The sequence below is a fragment of the Bos indicus genome, chromosome 8 (assembly GCF_029378745.1).
Source record: "Bos indicus isolate NIAB-ARS_2022 breed Sahiwal x Tharparkar chromosome 8, NIAB-ARS_B.indTharparkar_mat_pri_1.0, whole genome shotgun sequence".
Taxonomy (NCBI): Eukaryota; Metazoa; Chordata; class Mammalia; order Artiodactyla; family Bovidae; genus Bos; species Bos indicus.
In genome coordinates, this window is record NC_091767.1 from 43,969,070 (window position 1) to 43,990,583 (window position 21,514).

A 21,514-nucleotide genomic window follows, 5' to 3' on the forward strand; every position below is an offset into this window, starting at 1 on the left:
GAGGATGGAGCCAAATAAGAGAAATCAAAAGATGAAAGATGGGCCCAGGACATGGGGTATGGGTCTTGAATCCAGATGGGTCTGAACCAATTCTACATCTGGGTTAATCTATTGAGTGAGCCAATTAACTCCACTATCCCCTTTGAAAACACTGATTCGAGTTTGGTTTTCTGTCCGTTACAAAAGATTGCCAGCTAAGTACTATCCTTAGGCTAAGGCTTCCTAAATGGGGTGCCATGGTGTACCTGTTAGCTGAGTTATAGATATTACTTGAGCATGATGACCCCAGCCCGTGGGAGGGGCTCAGAACAGCCAGAGTGCCAGGGATGGTCATCTCTGGAAGCAAGTAGCTTTGTGCATTTACCCCAGTGAGACAACAAATGCAAATTTTTAATGTGCCCCGTTATGGTGATTTTAGAATATGTTCAAAAATTTTATAAGACTGCTCCATTCCAAAGGTAGAGCCTGCTACTCCTCTCCTTGAAAGTGAACTGAACTTTGTGACTTGCTTCTGAAAACTAGAATATGGCAGACATGAGGGAGTATGATTTCTGAGACTAGGTCATAAAGGACACTGCCACTTTTGGCTTGCTTCTGAACTGCTCATTCTGGGGGGAAGTCGGTGAGTACCCACGCAGAAGGGGTTGAGGTCCACAGGCAGAAGAACTGAGGCCTCCCATCAATGACCAGCATCAACTCTCTAAAGTTATGAATGAGCCACCTTGGAACAGAATCCTCCAGCTTCAGTCAAACCTTCAGATGAAAGCAGCTCTGGCCAGTGTCTTGATTGCAACCTCCCATGCAAGACCGTAAGTCACGCTGCCCATCTAAACTGATCTAATCCACTGGAACTGCCTCAGGTGTCGTTTGCTGCTGTGTTACATTAACGAGTTTAGGGGCTGGCTGGCTGTTACATTATGCCTTAGTAGATAACATTTACACCCAAAATGTGGAAAAGATTGAGAAACACTGCTTTAAATCCAAAAAAGAGTACACTGGTTACTGCAGACATACACAGCAATATATGAGAAACTTTAGTTTTAGTCTTTTTTTTTTTTGCAAAATACTTAGTTAGTAGCAGCATTACAACATTTGAGATAACAAGCATTTAAAAATACATTTAAAGCAAAACAAAAGCTCCCTGTCTTTGCAAACATACTTGCAAACACAATTATCAGTGACAGGTCTAAAAGTTTTTGCTTTTATAACTAATGTATTGTTATGGAAAGGACTTCTTAGTGAATAGCATTATGGCATTTAAGACAAACCCAATCAGGTCTACTCAATAAATTCAGGTTTCACTTTCCTGAGATTCTTAAGAGCTGGTGACAGTTGCACTCAACACCTTGTTACAGGAAAGGAGGCATGAAGCTAATCAGAAGGTTTCTCCCATAAGCTTGTATAGAAGTTTGCAAAGTAAAATCAAATGGGCTATCACCGCATAGCAGCTTTCTCTAACTTTCAGGACACAAAAGGCCTAATCTGCTTTACTCTTAGGAATGTCTGAAATGCTTCTTTCTTAATCCCCTATTTAGGATACATAATCATTGGAGAAGGAAATGGCAACCCACTCTAGTTTTCTTGCCATGAGAATCCCATGGGCAGAGGAGCCTGGCAGGCTGCAGTCCATGGGGTCACAAAGAGTCGGACAGGACTGAGCGACTATCACTCATCATCATCAATCAGAGGACCAACGTGCAAGTTCTTTGTTTATGCCATTACTCGGGTAAGTGCAATGCCTCCACTTCACTTATAACCATTACAGAAAGAACAACTCCCCTGGAGTAGGAAATAATAACTCACTTCAGTATTCTTGCTTGGAAACTCCATGGACAGAAGCATCTGACAGGCTACAGTCCACAGGGTCGCAGAGAGTCAGAAACAACAGAGCACACCCCCACAGAACAACTAAACTATCTGGAGCTGAGAAAAGAGCCAGGGTTAGTTCAAGAAGAGTGTGAGTTAAACCAGTGTGACGAGTTCATACTTGCCAGCTCTACCAGCTTCACTTCTAGGTAAGCCCGTGGGCTCGCAGTCAGAATTTTTTTCTTACTCTAGACACTATTCCTATTTTGCCATTCTATGATCTGAGCACACAGATCAGAGGCATCATATCATAAAATTTGAGAGTTTCTAGAATTGTACCATCCAATATAGTAGCCACTAGTCACATCTGGCTACGAGCACCTGAAATGTGGCTGAACTTAAAACTGAGATTAGGTGTAAAGTATAAAATCTGTAAGTATAAAATACATACATACAAATTTTGAAGGCTTAGTATGAAAAAAGGAATGTAAAATACCTTGTCAATAATTTTTATATTGAGTACATATTGATAATATTTTGTATATATTGGTTAAATGAAATGTATTGTGAAAATTAATGTCACTTGTTTCTTTTCCTGATTTTTTAATGTAGCTACCAGAAAATTTAAAATAACATATGCAGCTCATATTATATTTCTATTGGACAGTGCTGGTCTAGAAGCAGGCCTACTCACAGTCATTCATTTAATTATTCAACATATGTTTATTAAGTGTCTTTTGTGTGTTGAGTTCTAGGCCAGGAGACAGGAATGCAACAGTGAACACAAGTTTTTGTACCTATGAAACGTGCGGTACCCACTGTAGCACAAGAGAGACTGAAAGTGAAAGCTACTACTACTGCTACTAAGTCTCTTCAGTTGTGTCTGACTCTGTGCGACCCCATAGACGGCAGCCCACCAGGCTCCCCCGTCCCTGGGATTCTCCAGGCAAGAACACTGGAGTGGGTTGCCATTTTCTTCTCCAATGCATGAAAGTGAAAAAGTGAAAGTGAAGTCGCTCAGTCGTGTCTGACTCTTCACGACCCCATGGACTGCAGGCTACCAGGCTCCTCCATCCATGGGATTTTCCAGGCAAGAGCACTGGAGTGGGGTGCCATTGCTTTCTCCGGAAAGTGAACGCAGGGGACATTTAATCTGGAATATTTTAGGTCACAGGATTTTAGGACCCTTAGAGTTAAAAGCCAGCTCTACATGACTTAGCACCTAACCCTTATTATATCTGAAGGCACTATATAATTGGAGTTGATAAAAATGGCCACTCTCGAGTCACTGAGAAAAGTTTATATTCCACACTGCCTCTTGTAGTCTGCGGTGAATTATGGCTACAGCCATACAGATGCTCTTCCTCACTAACCCGAGGGGCTCTGGAGGGCAGTGACAATATTCTTTGACCTTGATCTCCACCCAGTGTCTCCCAAACAGAAAATACTAAACAACACATGGAACTAAAGCATGTCATATGTACTCATTTAAGAAAACAATTAAATACATCATATACTTTAGGAAGAGTTCTTCCCCAAATGGCTAAAGAACAAAAGGTCTGCCATGTAAACTAGTTAAGTTTCAGTAATTAAAAGAAAAATGTCCTCTTTCAGAATATAAATTCATGCATACCTGATGATATAAACGAAAAAGTTCTGTGATATCCAAACAAAATTCTCTCTCATGACCACCAAGACTAAATATTATATATGAGGTGTGAGTGACCCTGGATAGCAGTTTGACCAAGGCCATAATTAGGCATCTTTCTTCTTCTCTGAAATGCTTTACCAAAGAGTTGTGAGTTGTCAAAATCAAAAAAGACAAGTGGTAAAAGGAAACATTTTGCTTGCAATTCTTATTATGTTTTCAGTACCAGTCAAGGTAATCAGTCATATTAAAAATATATATAATTTAATTATCAAATAATAACTTTGTTCATCTTTGTCCAAAGAATCCAAAGCTGAATATATTCTCTAGCTGATGTACACATGCTGACGGACAGCTCAATGTTCAGAAATGAAAGCAGAAGTATTATTCTTTTATAAAAATAAACTTGGTCCCAGAGAACAGAATAAAAAGGGATACAAGAGTGAGTGTAAGAAAAAAAAAAAGCCAAGCTTTAGAGGAGAATTGTTTCGATGTTAGTAAATGCAGCATCTACAACTTTGAGCGGGTCACTCAGAGTACCATTTATCTCCTCCATCAGTGCTGGAGTGTGCACCTCTCTAACGTGTGTTAAATTAACAACGTAACAGAACAAGAAAGCAAAAATAACTGTACAACAATGAGTCCACCGTTACCAAAGGGAAGCAAGTCCACAAATAATCGATCCCCGGATTTCCAGCCTTCATGATCTTAAGATTTCTAGTGGGCCCTCCCCTCACAGAGTCATTGGAATGTTTGTACTCCAACAAGCTCAGCTTTTCCCATAAAAAGGGGATGGGACAAGTTCACTCTGAATAGGTCGGTGGACAACTTTTTCATTTTCCCTTGAGCAATTTGGATTTATCTAAATACAGGTTAAATTAAAAAACAGATGGGAGGAAGTCATCCCTTGGCTAGGCAGTGCCTGACCACTCAGCAGGAGATGTTATTTATGCCTTGTTTTGTACAATTATGTGAAAAAGCACGCCTTAACAAATAACACAGGCACCCCTGATGAACCAGCCTCCAGCATCTCCATCTGCCAAATGTCTGAAGTCTGGTCGCACCCTATTTGCGTATAACTCCCACAGTCACTTGGGTCCCAAAGCTTTCAGAGTACATCCGCTCAGGGAGTGTGTGGTGTGTCCTGTGTGGCAAATATCCTGTTTTAGGCACCAGCGGGTCCTTCTCCAGGGTCACAGAGCCTCCAGTCTTCCTGGGTGAGGATAGTTTTTCTTAGCTGCCCTGTGACAACTGGGTTTCACATTTCCTGAAACTAGATCTGTGGAAGGAGTCTCTGAAATTAAGGAGGGAAGAGAACAGAGGAAAGAAAGATCAGTTAGCCTTTTAAAGAGAGGGAGGGGGAAAATCATTCACTAGAAAAGGACATCTGTCATGGGGAACTCAGTAAATAAGTAAGCAAGGGGAAGTGCGGCCATGCCTCTGCACTATGCCAGGAGAAACCCAGGCAATAATTAGGCCCTGGGAAGATGCTGGCAGAAGGCCACACGGAGGGGCCCCGAGAGGTCAAGGAGAAGGCGCAGGAGGATCGGGACGCCAGCAGGGCAGACAGATCACGCTCGGGCATCTTCTCTGATTCCAGGGCCCGCGCCCACCCCCAGGGGCTCTGCAGTTCTGACTGTCCTTTACCCTGCCCTGCCTTCTTCTTACCTCTTTTGACTGTCAACTCTGAATATTGGCTTGTAGAGTTCCGGAATTTTCCGCTCGATCATTGGTCGGAGGTTCTCTCTCAGCTTGTTATAGTTCTTCTTGAGTTCCTGCTGATACTCCCTCTGATCTGCCGTGATGAGACGTTTGTTTTTCTCTACGGCTTCCCCGCATCTGAGAAGCAAAATCAGGGGGGAGAAAAGGAGGTTGTATTTCAAAGAAATTTTGTATATTTAACTCAGACAGGTATGCTATAACCATAACGACCTCCAGTGAAGAACTACGACATGGAAAGCTTAACTAACTCGCCTCAGGTCACAAAGTCAATAAACCGCAAAGCCAGCTCCAGAGTCTGTCTCCCATGCGGGATGTTACATACCAAAGAAGAAAATTATCTTATTTAAACATAACGAAGCCTTTCCTTTCCTTTTATACTGTTTTACCCAAGGGAATTTACTATCAACAAACCTTGAAGGGACAACACAATGGTTGAAACTTAGCCGACATGCAATGACTAGTAGAATTGATGCTTTGGAATTGTGGTGCCGAAGAAGACTCTTGAGAGAGAGTCCCTTGGACTGCAAGGAGATCAAACCAGTCAACCCTAAAGGAAATCAACTCTGAATATTCATTGGAAGGACTGATGCTGAAGTTGAAGCTCTAATATTTTGGCCACCTGATGCAAAGAGCCAACTAATTGAAAAAGACCCTGATGCTGGGAAAGACTGAGGGTAGGAGAAGGAGGTGACAGAGGTGATTGGATGGCATCATCGACTCAATGGACATGAATGTGAGCAGACTCTGGGAGATGGTGAAGGACAGGGAAGCCTGGCATGCTGTAGTCCATGGGTCGCAAAGAGTTGGACATGACTTAGTGACTGAACTACAACAATGATTAGTATGATTCAGGTGCATTGGATTCCCATGATCAACATGATTTAAACTGTTTTCCTAATAGTGGTGCTTGATTTGGGTAGTGTAACTGGGGATACCTGGGCCTCCCTGGTGACTCAGTGGTAAAGAACTTCCCTGCAAATGCAGGAGATGTGGGTTCAATCCCTGGTAGGGAAGATCCCCTGGAGAAAGAAATGGAAACCACTCCAGTATTCTTGCCTGGGAAATCCCATGAACAGAGGAGGCTGGAGGGCTACAGTCTATGGGGTAACAAACAATGGGACATGACTTAGCAACTGAACAGCAACAACAAGGATACCCAGGCCTTGCTATCAAATCCTCCCTATTAGCACTGAACACATGTTCAGGATGACAAAGTAATCAGGTGGCATGTAGCTGTGGGGCAGGGGAAAGCCACCTGGCCTAAGCAACATTAAACCTATGGACACAGCTTCATCATGGAATCAGGCTGCTTTAGAAGAAAAGTTTGATTCGATGCACCCTAGAAGCTTTCTGCAACTGGATTTTTACCTATTTTTTAAGTCTGACATTAATTGAAGCAAATTGTAGTATACCCAAGGTTGTATATCAAAGGTTTCAGGGAAGAGGTAGGAAGGGGAGGTATATAGTCTTTGAATCCTGAGAAATCTACATCACCCCTTATTATTTTTTTATTGCCCCTTAACTAACAATTATGAGCTACCACCATGTGTAAAATGAAATCAGTTTCAAGGCCCAGTTTTGTAACCTTGGCAGATGAGAGGCCTGTAGAAGTGAATTGCTAACTTGGGGATGGGCTACTCTGCAAACTTCAGAAGTAACTATACTCTCCACGATCTTTGTTATCAGAAGACATAATATCTACAGATACACATAGTGTTTTAAAAAGACAAATATATTAATAGGTAGAATGAAAAAGACTCATATTTGTATAAAGTAACTTTATATTTTAACAAATTTTATAACAAAGTATTTCATAGATGTTATCTGTATTTCTTTCTTCCATCTGGATTATAATCTCTAGGTTTTCCTACTAAAATTAAAATAATTTTCATTATGTTAATTTAAATTCATAAATGAAAGAGAGCCATGAATTAAATTTCCCTCCTAGAGAAGAGCCAGATCTCTCGGGAAATGTATACAGGATCATATAAGTACATTACAAATAATTTTTTCAATGGTCTTATCTGTAACACTTTTATTAGGTCCACAAACATCTCAACTGTGCAGCCAGTGACACCACTGTTCCAGATGGCCCCCTCCTTTGCTGTTCACTTTGTTGACAAGTTCACTGAACACAAGCATTTTCTTACAGTCAATGTGCTGGGGTTTTTCAGCAGAGTCCTACAAAAACCAGACTGATGGGGACTAGAAAGGACAGGAAGTTGTGCTTTCAGAACACTGTTCCTGGTTTTTTGGGGAGTAACTCTCATAGGCCTCTAACTAAGGAGTCAGATGTTTTTTCTACAGAGAGGGTGGCCATGAGCCCTCACCCACTGGATCTCTTGCCCTCCCTCCTCTGCAATGCTCCTTCAGCACAGCTCACCCATCAGTCGCTAAGTATGACAAAAAATTGCTAATTGCTTCATCAACATCCATTCCCTGTCTTCCTTAACAACAGAACTCTAGGTGGTAAACCTGGGCTTCCCTGATGGCTCAGACAAAGAATCCACCCAAATGCGGGAGACCTGGGTTCAATCCTTGGGTTGGGAGGATCCCCTGCAGGAAGGCACAGTAACCCACTCCAGTATTCTTGCCTGGAGAATCTCCATGGACAGACAAGCTTGGCAGGCTATGTCCACGGGATCACAAAGAGTTGGACAAAACTGAGCGGCTATGCACACACACAGGTGGTATACGCACCTGGAAAACTCCATTCCCTAGCCTCCTTTATAAAAAGGGATGTCTGATAAGATATAAAATGAAGTCACTAGGAAAGCTCTTAAAAGGAGTGTAGATGTTTGCTCTTTCCTTATTTCTATTCCTGAAATGAACAGGATGTGATTGTGATTGCCAGAGCCTTAGCAGCCATTTTGTGACTATGAGGATAGATACACTAAAACCAGGACAGCAGAGCAAAAGAATGGGAAGAGCCAGGATCTCTGATGACTTTATGTGACTAACACACAGCTGTGGGATGGCTATCTCTGATCTTATTTTATATGAGAGAAAAATAAGTTTCTATCTTAAGTCACTCTTACTTCCTTTCTCTGTTACTAGCAACTGAATGTAGTGCCTAGAGAGAACTGCACTGCATAATAGTTAAGAGGACAGACTCTGGAACTGGAGTACTCACCTCTGAATCTTGCTTTGCAACTTATTGTCTTATTAGGCAAGTTACTTATGCATTCCATGCCTTAGTTTCTTCACTTGGGACAGGATGGTGATAATAACCTACCTCACAAATTTTTATAAAGGTTAAATGAATTAAATATATAAAATGCTTAGCATGTGTAGAAATTATTTGTTCTGTGTGAGAATGAGGATGTACTTTTAGAGATTTTATATTCCGGTCCATTTTTTTTCACAGTTGATGAAACTAAGATGCAGAGATCAAGTAACCTGTCCAGAATCACATAACTTTGGAGACAAAAAACATGGATGCAAATCCAAGATCCTCATGCTCCCAGGCCAACGTCTTGTCAGCCCTATCATGTGTTATGGTACAAACCTTACAGAGGCAGATGAGTCATTGGTAAATAATATCCACGTTTAACTCAGATTAATTCTCTTTCCTACTCAAATAGATCCAACTTCTATTTGCTCTGTAATTTTATATTTATCAGTCACTTCATATGTGCCAAGTCCTATTCTAAGCTCTATGAACTGACTCTCTTTGTTTTGATACTAACTTTAAGAGGTTGTTACTATTTTATTCCCGTTTTATAGCTTGGGAAACTGAGGTTGGGTAACTGGCCCAAGGTCACAAAGCTAGTTAAGGCAGAGTGGGTATTTAAGGCCAGGTGACTGGGCTCAAGAGCCCACAGTCCTGACCCCAACACCACAAATGCTGCCTAGGAAAGACCCTGGCTCTGCCAGCTAGAAGCCAGGCATGCGGTTTTGGTCTCAAGTTGGAACTGTTCTCTCTGGAGTCCCAATTTGTGGTATTCTGCTTTTCTCATCTTCCCGGTAACACTTTAGCAAGTTCCACCTGAGCTGCTGCAATGAGGGAAGAATCTGACAGAGATGCTGAAGATCAGATTGGCTTGACTGATCTAATCTCCCATGACTGGAGTGACACATATGTTCCAGGCCCTTTGAGGGAAGGAAGGATTATTTGGGGGCAAGGCGCTAAAAGAACATCTGGCCTTTTTGCAGGAGGAGCTTCAGAGGATATGAGGGTCCCATGGGCAGAGCCACCTCAGCTGGACACCTCCCTGTGGCTTTCTCCAACCCCGTCTCCAGCATTTTCTCCCTCCCAGCCTGACCTCTACCAAACCCCAGACCCCAGGGGAAGCCTGTCTCACTGGGAGACTAGTCTAATTCCTGATTCTGCCACTTAGCTGCTGTGTGACCTTGGGCTAATCACAGTCTCCTTCAACCTCGTTTCTTTCATCTATACAGTGGGTTTATGGGGATGAAATGGTCTTGGTGTTTGAAGACCTGGCTGGGTGGCTGCCAGTGGGGAGTCCTGGGCAGCCAGTGTGGCCTGCTTCTCTTAGGGCGAAGAGCAGGTAACGGTCCAACAGAAGACACAGTTCTGGGCGTCCGCATCACACAGATGGGGAGGCACGTGTGAAAGTACAGGGCGCTGTGGGGGCAGGGGGCGCACCCCAGGGCAGAAGGGGCAGCTGCGGCTGGGTCTACCCGTGTTCCCAAGCACCCCTACCCACCTCGGATGGGCTGCCCCAGAGGGGCCCATGAAGTGCCTCCCTTGGGTAAGCCACAGTGGCCCTGTCTCCTCCTCTTAAGGGGCAAGATTGGGACTATGGGCTTGGGAATATGTCCAACCTTGAGTCTGATACCTGGAAGCAGATTCTGAGGGCCTTCTGCAACATCCCAGAACCCAGGCGGGGGTGGGGTCCAAAGAGGTGTGTGTGTGTGTGTGTGTGTGCATGCGCACGCGTGCGCATGTGCACACGTGTGCTGCTCTCCTCGGCTCTCAGTTTTCTGTCAAACCTCCTACACCCACTGAGACAGGTCTCTGTGACCCTGGAAAAGGGACACAAGTCCTTCAAACATTCCCACCACAGACCTGCTCCGGAGCAGCCTCTCATGATATTTAAGGCTTTGTTTTCCCACCAAATACTCAGATCACTTTTCACCAACTGTTTCTTTTATCACCCACACTGCACAGTTGCTTTTTTTTTGGCCACTTGGACAAATTCACTCTCCTTCCTCTTCACAGACCAGAAGTCCTTTTAAGACTCTATGACCATTTGTGCAGTGAGACTCTATTGATGTATCTGAGACAATATCCCTTAAAGGCAATCTGGGACTGGTGTCATTGAGTCCTGCTATCTTTTCTTTAAATATAAAAGTAAATTTAAAAACCATTTAGTCTTTATAGGAATAAGAAAGTGTACATGTTATGGACTGAAGGGTTGTGTCCCCTCCAAAACCACATGTTGAAGCCCTGATCCACATGTGATGTGATTTGGAGGTAGGGCCTTTAGGAGGAATGAAGGTTAAAATTAGGCTGTAAGGGTGGGACCCATATGATGGAATTAATGCCCTCATAGAAAGAGACCAGAGAACTGTCTGCTGCTTCTCTCTACCATGTAAGGATACAGTGAGAAGATGGTTAAGACAGCAAGAGGGAGAACCTCGACTGAATCTGCTGGCCCCTTAATCTTGGTCTCTCAGCCTCTGCCACTGTGAGAAATAAATGTCTGTTGTGTAGCTACTCAATCTGGGATAATTTGTTATAGCGGCTTAAGCTAAGAAATACAAGAAGAAAAATTAAAAATACAGACTGGCACAGATTTCAGTGTTTTAAATGGTCTGCATGCTCTGGGGAGCAAAGGAGGGATACAGAATGCTGTACCTCTCCATCCTGGCTTCTGAAACCCGGAGATGATTCAGAAGGGGGTCAGGGCCCCAGCTTGGCAACCATCTGGAGAGCTGCAGCACTGGCTGGATGAGCATCAGCCGCAGCAGGTCAGCCTGCCAGGTTCCTTACCGCTCCAGCCAGTCTGTCACAGCTGAGTCAGAAAGGCCACCTCCCAGCAGTGGGACCCAGGTGCGGTACAACCGGGAGCGTACATTTCCGCTATTAGCAGTCAGCATCGGAAGGCTTACTGATAGGGGGCTTCCCTGGTGGCTCAGACGGTACATGGTCTGCCTGCAATGTGGGAGATCTGGGTTCAATCCCTGGGTTGGGAGGATCCCCGGGAGAGGGCAATGGCTACCCACTCCAGTATTCTTGCCTGGAGAACTCCATGGACAGAGGAGTCTGGCGGGCTACAGTCTGTGGAGTCACAGAGAGTCAGATACGACTGAGCAACTAACACTTTTTCACTTTTCCAGGCTCATTTATGTTCACCTTGGAAATCTGGGCTTACTGATATATCTATGGCCTAAGCCTGCTGCGAAGCTGGCGCTCACTCAAGGCAAACCCAGGAACACTTTCATGCCCAAACATTTCCCACTCCTGTGTCACCTCTGCAGACAGCAGAGTTGGGGGAGAAAATACACTGGTACAGACAACCTGAGCGAACAGTTTCTCTATTCATTGCAGAGCCGCAGCTTGCTGACTGGACTTGAGAAGCAATTAAGCCATGGAGGAAAGGAAGGTTTCCTCAGCTGCTACTTGTGTTGAAGGTATAAGTTACAGATCATCAAACTCACCCTTGTAAATGTACAGTTTGATGAGTTTAATCATCATTTATGTATTAAACTGTAAATGTATAGTTTAATATGGTTATGCAACCTTCCCCACAGTCTCGCCCACTACTTCTGATCCATGTAAAATAAAGTGGAAAGAAAGTCACTGTCCTCTGACTTTGACAGTGAAGTAGTGAGCAGAAGTACTGTATCGCCTGTGGCCTTGTCTCATTTGTACTAGGACTTCGCTTCGGCACACATGTAGTGTGGTGCCTGGTACAAAGTGTGGGCTCAATAACTGTTGAATGAATGAACTGGCATCTACAGTTGTTAAAAAGTGTAAAAGTAATGGCATGTTCACTGTTTTAAAGGGAGGAAAGGCGAGAAAATGCTGAGTGACAACAGGCAGGACCTGATGGATGGAGCCCTTGGGGAGGGGGAGGGGAGGAGAAAATGTGAGATGGGGCAATCAAGCAACCTCTACATCTTTACAGTCTCTGCTCAAAGTTCAGTTCCATCAGCAGCTTTAGCAGCACCTGGAAGCTTGTTAGAAATGCAGAGTCTCAGGCCCACCCCAGAACCACTGAATCAGAGTCTGCATTTTAACAAGATTCCCAGGTCATCTGTTTGCACAGCAAATGTTTGAAAAGCACCAACAGATGTTCTTGAGGCTTTCCCAGAACAGGGCAGCAGCCCACCCAGCACAGGGGAAGGACTACAGCTTGGTTTCCCATAGGAATCACTGGAAGGGTCGGAGAACAACATTTTAAATGGTGGATTTGACTTTGGAAAGCAACCAGTTTTGCAGGCCATCTGGGGAGAAAGATAACTTCACCACCAAAAGTCTAATACATGACTTTGCTAGAGGATCATCCCTAAGAAAATTCATCTCCTTTTGTGTATCTGGCCTGGGACTGGTTTGACTCAGCCTTGGTTCTCTTTGTAGTCACTTGTCCTCAGGCTGGGAGCTAATTAGAAATGCTTGTTCAGTAGATTTATAAGGACATTTTAACTAAGAAACAGAAAATCGCTTCTCTTAGCAAGCTTCCTTTTACATTTTATATTCTATTCAGAGACTTCTTTATTTAGCAATACCACTGTCTTCCCAGGCTCTCTCCTCCCTGTGCTGGCGTGCCCACAGAACGCACTGCTCTTGCCAGCTCAGAGGAGCCCAGAAGCACCAAGGACACCCCTGCCTCTGCGTCTTGTGCTCCTGTCGGTCCCTTTACCAGTAATAGCTCCATCTTCCCGTTGTCCTCTTCCTACCACCTACATACTCAAGACAAGGTGTCAGTAATGTTATCCCATAAAGCCTTCCCCAGTCACTCCAGCCTGCAACCAACTCTTCTCTTCTGAACTTCGTAACCCTGTATTTCTTGCACTCTCCACAGTTTTTAGCACAAGCTGCATAGCTTTGCTGTTTAGCCAAATAAAAATCCTCTTGTCAGGAGCTGAGGAATACCCAGCTCCTGCATTCCCACAACTACTATCACACCTGAGTCCCAGTGTATGTGCTCATTGACCATTTCACAGGTCCTTGCAGAGGTCCAGAGAGGCCCAGGTCACTGTCACCATCAGGAGCCTTTCACCATAACTCATTGTTAAACTAAGATTGACTGTTTTTATTTATTTACTTTTTTGGCTACACTGCATGGCTTGTGGGATTTTAGTTCCCTGCCCAGGGATTGAACCTGCATCCTCAGCAATGAAAGCACAGAACCTTACCCGCTGGTTTGCTGAGGAATCCCCCCATAGCTCATTTTAAATGAAAATATGTGGGAAATACATTATTCTTTAAACATTCTCCCAATATTCTTCTAGGCTTTTTTTTTATGAAAATGCAGTATTTACTGAAGAATATCTAGTTTTGGTATAATGTCAAAATTGCTAGGAAATACAGGAAGCAATTAAAATATAAAACAATAAATATAATTTCTGTATGTGTATGTATGTACGCATATATGGATGCGTGCATACACATATACACAGCCACACACACACACACCCCTATTACTAAGCAGTTGTGATTCGCTGTAGGACAAAGAATGTCTCCTTTATACATAGCAAATTTATGTTCGCCTCACTAAAGCCTGGGAAGGAGGGAAACCTGGCCTGACAGCATTCTGGTGAGTTTTCACTGAATTCAGCAAGCTTTAACTTTTAGCCTCCTTTACCCCATCTGCCAAACAAAGATATTCCTATACTTTACATGCTGCTCTAAGGTTCTGCACTGGTCTGCACTGCAGCAGCTTGCAAGACTGCCCCAAGACTCACTTCCTATCTAGGCTCAACAGGCTGCGCTGGCAGCCAGCTCCACTGCAGAATTCAAGAGTGGAGATGAGGCTTGTCTGCCAGTGGGAACTGCCATCGCAACGACAGCTTTGTAAACTTCCAGTTACAGAGTCTTGACTCTATCTCTCAGTTTGAGGCAGTGTCTTACATTTCTAAAAATCAGTTATTGTATATTGGGAAATTACAAAGACTGCCAATGCCAGGAAATCTCAGGCTCTAATGCACTGTGGAATATCAGCAAACTGAAGGGAGTGTGGGCTCTTTGGAGTCAGAAGACCTGGTGTGAACTCAACTCTGCTACTGACTGGCTGTGTGACCTTAAGTCAATCATCTCCCATCTCTGACCCTCCATTTCCTCTTTTGTAAAATGAAGACTTACTCTATTTACACTGTGACTGTGGGGCACGTGAGAGACGATAAACGTGAAAGCACCGTGCAGTTTGTTAGTTACTAGTGCAAGTCGTGTTGCTCTGCAGAGGCCTCAGACTGAGCACGCATCCGAATCATCTGGAGCATTGTTAAAATACAGGTTGCTGGGCCCCATCTCTGGAAATTCTTACTCAGTGTGTCTGACTGGTATCTGAGAATCTGCCTCGCTAGCAAATTTCTCAAGGGATGCAGAAGCTGCTGGCCTGGGAACCACACTTTGAGAACGACAGCTCTACTGAACTCCCAGTCATTTCCCCTCTTACCGCATTATGAATTCCTTAAAGCATAATCTCAACTTGTTGTGATGCCGATAAAGTTTTGGGTCAGCTGGAATTTCAGCCAAAAATACTTGGGCTACTTCCAGTGGTCCCTGATAGAAAAAAGTGAAAAACATTACTGATGTTGGAAAGAAAGTGAAATTACTTGGGAGAACATGTTGGAGCAACTTCTTAGTTTGAACGTTTAATTTTGTAGTTAGTTAAACTGAAACAAAAAATCAAGGAAGGTCTTGAACTTAGGAAAATGTTGATTCCCTATGAAGAGTCTACAGATTTAGGAGAATATTCAAAAGCATAAATGTATTTCCTTAATCAAATGCTATTAATAATAGATTTTCCTTCATATATAAAGGTAATATACTACATCAAATGGTATATGATTAGAGTTGCTTTCCTGAAAATAGGGATTGTCTTGATCCATCCATTCATATTCATTTGTCTAGCTGCCCTAGTGGCAAGCACCATCTTGTGTAATTTCTGGCTTGAGTCAGAGATATGCAAATTATATGCATAATCCACATGGTTGCGGGCTTATACAGTCTTCCATTTTCATTAAAAGACTGGGAATTACAAAAAAGCAAAAGCTTCTTAATATTTTCTGATCTTGGAAATGTAATGAATACCATTTCTGTCACTTTGATATTCTCTGGGCACAGAATTTTTGCAGGGGAGTTCAGCTGTGCAGGGTGAGGAAAGGGTCATGATACTCATTGAGTTTTGAGTGTGAAGGTGTGTAGATTTAGTTCTGAAATTAAAGAAGCACACTGGACAGAGAGAACTGTTAGAACTCCCTCCATCTGAGGCTGGATCAGTTCCATGGTGAGACTGGAGTTAGAATTCTAATGAATCTGAGAAGACTCAGTCCGTTTTGAAGAGGCCCAAGAAGCAGGGTTCCCGGTCACTCCTGCTTTGCAGTGCTCCTGATGTACTGGTTTCATCTGACTGACGTAGGAGGTTGATGTTCTAGACCCTTTCCTTTCTCTCCTACGGAATTCTTAAGATTCATCTCAAGCCCTGCAACAACTCTGCCTAAAGTGGAGATGACTAAGCACTCCACTTGGATCATATGCCAGAACTGGCCCCAGCTGAAGACTTCTCCAAGGAAATGGTACTGCTGAGACATGGGCCACTCAGCTCTAGGATTTCTTACCTACCTTTGGTTGTTACATGAAGCTGAAGAGACCTCAGGTGTTCAGTCTAAGTTTAAGAACACTTTTGGCATGTTGATCAGACTTCTCATTGACTTCAAGGAAGGAGGGTGCAGACATATAATGAAAATCAAAATAACGAGAACCAGAGGAGCTGCCACCAGCTAGTTTTGCTTACCTGATTGACAGTAGCTCCAACAGAGCCTTGCAGCACCATCTGAAGCATCTTGGCATCAGGAGGCTCCTGGTTAATGGCAACTGCTAATTGCAGAGTCTTCTTTTTCATATCTTCAATGGCAACTTCAATTGGTGTCAAAACAAACTGAACGTGAGACATAAATGTAGGGAAGGTCATTGTCGGGTCTTATAAGCCATGAGCAAGCATGGTGCTATGACAGAGGACACTTGGGTTTGAAGCATCAGTGAAGGCTTTCAGAGCAATTTAGAATAATCTTGACAGGTTAAGATGAAGGAAGAGTCTAACATTTCTTGAGTACTTATTATGTACTGGAAGCTTTACATACATTTATCATTTACTTTTTAAAACAACCTCCTGTTCTCTCTACTTTACAATCAAAGAAGGATTTGTAAGGTGAAGTGCCACAAAATGACACCAGTCATAAGTGGGGAGGTCAGATTTTGACCACAATAATATCCACATTCAAAATCCATGTTTCTTATACACTGTTAGGTTTCCTTTCCTATTGTTGAACAAGTTACTTTACTTAAAATTGGGAAAGCACAGTAATCAAGACTTTCTTCTCCACAATAACACAAGATTTTTGCATCATGTGTGCTTTCTCTAAAAAATCACTTTGAAGGTGAATTCTTGATAAACAGAATTGTGTTCAGGGTCAATCTAGTTGTTAAGTTCTGTTGGTTTGGAGTATGGTGTAAATGTTATTGGTGGAGTCATGTCCCCTCCAAATTCAGGTGTTCAAGTCCTAGACCCCAGTACTTCAGAATGTGACTTTAACTGAGATAGGGTCTTTACAGGGGTAATCAAGTTCAAAGGAAGTCATTAGGATGGGCCTAAGCCAACATGACTTATATGTCCATCTAAGAAGAAATCTGGACACATGGATATGCACAGGGGGAAGATGATGTAAGAAACACAGAGAGAAGGCAGCCATCTGCAAGCTAAGGAAAGAGGTCTGGAACAGAACTTTCCCTTATGTCTTTCAGAAGGAACCAGTTCTTCCAGTGCCTTGATTTTTGACTTCTGGTCACCGGAACTATTAGACAATTAATTTCTGTTTCTAAGCCACCCAATCTGTGGTACTTTGTTATATTAGCCTTAACAAACTAACATACTGACATTCTTGGAGGAACTACAAATGGCCAAGAAAAATTGTGAGGACTCATTACTGAGACCATGATTTTATTTCTGTGCTGTACCAACCTGTCCCAGTGCTCAGAAGTCTAAAAGAGTAAGAAATACAGCAGATGCCTTAAGTGAACCTTCTCTTAGGCAAGTCATCAGTTTCGGCTTTCTTTGCCCTCTGTGAAACCCATACTGTGATGTGGTTGCTGAACACATGAGCGGGCGGGCAGCTCTCCAGGAAGCTCGGTCCCTGTGCTCCTGCACAAGGAGGTGTGTTATTCACCACAGTTCATTTGTGTTTGTTCACCAACTTGCTTACGCCTGTCATACTTGTTATTTTAATGACCTAATCTAATTCAGTAATGCATAAACTGGTGAACTATGGGTGTGGAAAGAAGAGTGGTTTCTATGAAAACCAAGCTAATGCTTGGGCAAGACATTGTGAAACTGAGTTGCTATAAAGATTCCTGTCTTATTAGGTGTGCTCAAGACAACGGTCAAAAGCTACGGGCAGAAAAAAAAAAGTCATAAAATCTAGAAGCATTCTGCTCTCACGCTGTTTTCCATAGTTCTTTAAGCTCTCACTCTGCTTTGCAGAAACCAAAACTGAACACATGGACATTGCATCATGGGTGAGGTTTATACAAGAAAGACAATGCTGAATTGTGATCAGCCAACCCTAAATCACAGGCAAGGCAGTGACTCTACACAAAATGAATGACAAATTAATGCACATGTACATCTTTTAAACTAAAAGAAAATGCTTATGTCTAATTTTCAGCAATTCTGTAGCTTGAGACATTTTCTTGATCCATGAATTTGAGGTCTTTTGCTACACATGGAACCAGAAGAGAGAGAGAAAGAGGTCTTTCCTGTATCAACGTTTAGATAGGGAAACTGATGAAGATAAGTGCCTTGTGCACTCGTCACAGGGGGATGCTGGGACTAGAAGACAACTGATCCCCTGTCTAACTGGCATGGTGCCCTCCTATAGCTCAACATCAACTCCTTGGGGCTACTCACTTGCTGTTCCTGTCTCTGATAATTAACAACACAATGCTGTTGGAATCACCTGAAGCTTTCAAATATGTAAAAATTTAAAAAAAAATCTTTAAAATTTTGATATTTCATGTAATTTAACATTAAAATATAAATACAAAGTAAATGTTACAATTGTGTACATATATATCCATTAAAGATATAACTTTAAAATAGAATATACTTAAATATCAAGTGTGCTATAAAGCATGCAGTTGCCTAAATGGGATTCCCAGCCACCATGACAGTGAGAGGATAACCACCTTAATAATAATTCAAAGGCATCCCTTTCTAGATTTTTATGTGAGTCTGCTGTGAAGGAGCATGAAGGCAGCCTGTGTGTCATCCTGGGAGGAGACCCAGGCCCACTGGCTCAGCCACGGCCACCGTCCAAGCCCGTTCCCCCCAGTGCCTTCACCTCCTCCTTCTGGGCGACACTGATCCTGGTCTTGATGTAGGGGAAGGCGTGCAGGGTGGTCAGGATGGTGTTCCGCCGGTACTGCTCATGGAGCTCGCCCCGAGGCCGGCCCTCCAGGGTGAAGGGGGTGGTGTACATGAACCTCCGCAGGTTGAAGTTCTTCTCAAAGTAGGTTAGCCTGTCTTTCATCTCATACTCATCAAAGTAGGGCTCCACGAAAGTGATCTGTATGTAGGCCTGAGTGGGGAAAGGGAAGGATGAGCTGGTCTGCACATGACCACCCAGGGCACACTGCGGGGGCCTGTGGTACAGAGAGAGGTAGTACCGCCCCTCTGTGCTCACAAAGCTGAGAGAACTAGGGGAGACATGAGCTGTTAGCCATCCTTCCTCTCCACCCCCAAGGAGATGAGAGACAGGACTGGGAAAAGGCGAAGGGAGGGTGAAGTCAGGTCCACAAGCTGACCCTCCTAGCACAGCTCATGACCCAACTGAAACTTGGTATGAGAATTTGCAAACTGCTATTCAGAAGAAGCAAAACTTGGCTTTTTTCAGAACAACCATGCTTATTAGAATGGCCAAACTAAAGAAACTGACAATACCAAGGGCTGACAAGGATAGGGAGCTGCTGGAGCTTTCATACACTGATGGTAGGAATGTACAATGGCACAGCCACCTTACGAAACAGACTGGCAGTTTCTCATACTGTTGAATTATATTTATCATATGACCCAGCAACCCCACTTTGGTGTGTGTGCCAACAGAAATGAAAACTTGTGTTTATATTAAACCCTGGACTCAAATGTCTATAGCAGCACTATACATAATAGACAAAAAATAGGAACAACCCAAGTGTCCCTCAAGTGGGGAATGGATAAACAAACTCTGGTACACCCATACAACAGAATACTACTCAGTAGTAAAATGGAATGAACCATTACAATATGGGTGAACCACAAATGCAGTGTGCTAAGTGAAAGAAGTCAGACTCAAAAGGCTGTATGCTGCTGAGTCGCTTCAGTCGTGTCCGTGTGAGACCCCATAGACGGCAGCCCACCAGGCTCTCCCGTCCCTGGGATTCTCCAGGCAAGAACACTGGAGTGGGGTGCCATTTCCTTCTCCAGTGCAGGAAAGTGAAAAGTGAAAGTGAAGTCGCTCAGTCGTGTCTGACTCTTCTCGACCCCATGGACTGTAGCCCACCAGGCTCTTCCATCCATGGGATTTTCCAGGCAACAGTACTGGAGTGGGGTGCCATTACCTTCTCCAAAAAGGCTGTATAATTCCATTTATTTATTGTATGATTCTATTTATATGGCATTCTGGAAAAAACAAAACTACAAAGGCAGAATATAGATTAATGACTTTTAGGGGCTAAAAACAGAGGGAGGGGATGCCTACAAAGAGGTATGGGGAAATAAATATTTGGAATAAATATATGGAATTTATCTCTTGATTTAAAATTCATAGAGATACACACAAAAAAGGGAATTTTATAGCATATATTTAATTTTAAAATGTATGCACATACACATGCACCCATACCAACACACTATGAAGAAGAGTGCAAGCTCCTGCAGGACTGAGCCTTAGCTGGCGGAGTCTGACACTAACTCTGCATGCTGAGCATCAGAATTGCACTGTGGTACACCCAGCTGGGGGTGAGACAGAATACACCCTCATATGAAAAGTGAGGAAACTGAAGTCCAAGCCCTTTTCATCATTCCTCCAACAGCACAATGACCCTGTATTTGGCTGAAAAGAATGCCTCCACCAAATGCGTCTGTGAGAAGTTTGTATCTTTTCAACACACTTTAAACTGAGGATTCAAAGTTTTAATAGAAGGGCAGTAAAGAAGTGATTAGAAGTGCAAGTTTAAGGATCACAGACCCCAAGTTTGAATACTGGCTTTGACACTTGCATGATCTTGGAAGTTGCTTACCTATTCTAGATCTTACTTTTCTCATCTGTAAAATGGGAATAACAATATTTACATCAAAGAGCTATAGGAGGATGAAATGCAACAGTGTATGTAAAGGGTCTAATACAGTGTCAGGCATACAGCTGGTCTTTAATAAATGGTGGCTCCTATTAAGATCCCTGCCATTGAGTATGGTTTAAGACTTAACCGTTAAACCGTAAACAAAACAAAACAAAAATCTGGTTGCATTGAAATGACGTGGAGTCCAGACAGAGGAGGTCATCTTATGTTTTGGGGGTAGAACAAAGGGAATCAGAGCCTGATGGCTATTTTTTGCAATATTCCCATACCTTGTTAGGGTCCAACTTGGTTTTGTCCACAGGAGCAGAGTCTTTTATCACTTCTACAAATTCTGCACCAAAACATTGACTATAAAATGCCTAGGCAAGAGAAACCAACAGATTATAAAGGTTATTTTAACATGCTGCAACTCTTTGTCTCTAGAAGCGGAATAAGTTTGGAACAAATGTATGGTACAATGTGCTCTCTGAATTATTTAAAGTCCCTCCGAGCTAATGAGGCAAGTTCAGCATTTCCTGAGACAAAAATAAAAATAAAAGGAAGTCCAGCATTTGCAAACTGATCTGTACTTCCATATAAAATGTATGCTTGACATCTAATTTAACAGCATCATCTATTTCCAGAAGATGCTCTGGGGAATAGAACTATTTACTTCTCGCCTTTTGTACCCTAGGAACGTGGAGGTCACGAGGCTTCCCACAGTGTGACAAACCAGTCACAGGAAGGTAAAATATAGGCTTCTAGTTCTAAACTGGAAACATATTAGGAAACCAAGTGGCCTGGGGTCAACTGCTAGTTCCTCTCATGAGCTG

General features: G+C 43.1%; 1 protein-coding gene across 4 annotated transcripts in view; it reads right to left on the minus strand.

Annotated features, from left to right (window-relative positions):
• Positions 1-1,011: 1,011 nt before the first annotated feature.
• DOCK8 (dedicator of cytokinesis 8) overlaps positions 1,012-21,514 on the minus strand; it is a 233,498-nt gene continuing 212,995 nt past the window's right edge. For all 4 annotated transcript variants that reach the window (XM_070794611.1, XM_019966033.2, XM_070794610.1 and 1 more), the window contains 6 exons: positions 20,972-21,061; positions 18,707-18,943; positions 16,105-16,248; positions 14,764-14,870; positions 5,123-5,293; positions 1,012-4,748 (listed from right to left, as the gene is read on the minus strand). In XM_070794611.1, the coding sequence (XP_070650712.1) occupies positions 4,688-4,748; positions 5,123-5,293; positions 14,764-14,870; positions 16,105-16,248; positions 18,707-18,943; positions 20,972-21,061 (810 nt within the window). In that variant the 3' untranslated portion in view covers positions 1,012-4,687. The remainder of the gene's footprint in view (positions 4,749-5,122; positions 5,294-14,763; positions 14,871-16,104; positions 16,249-18,706; positions 18,944-20,971; positions 21,062-21,514) is intronic.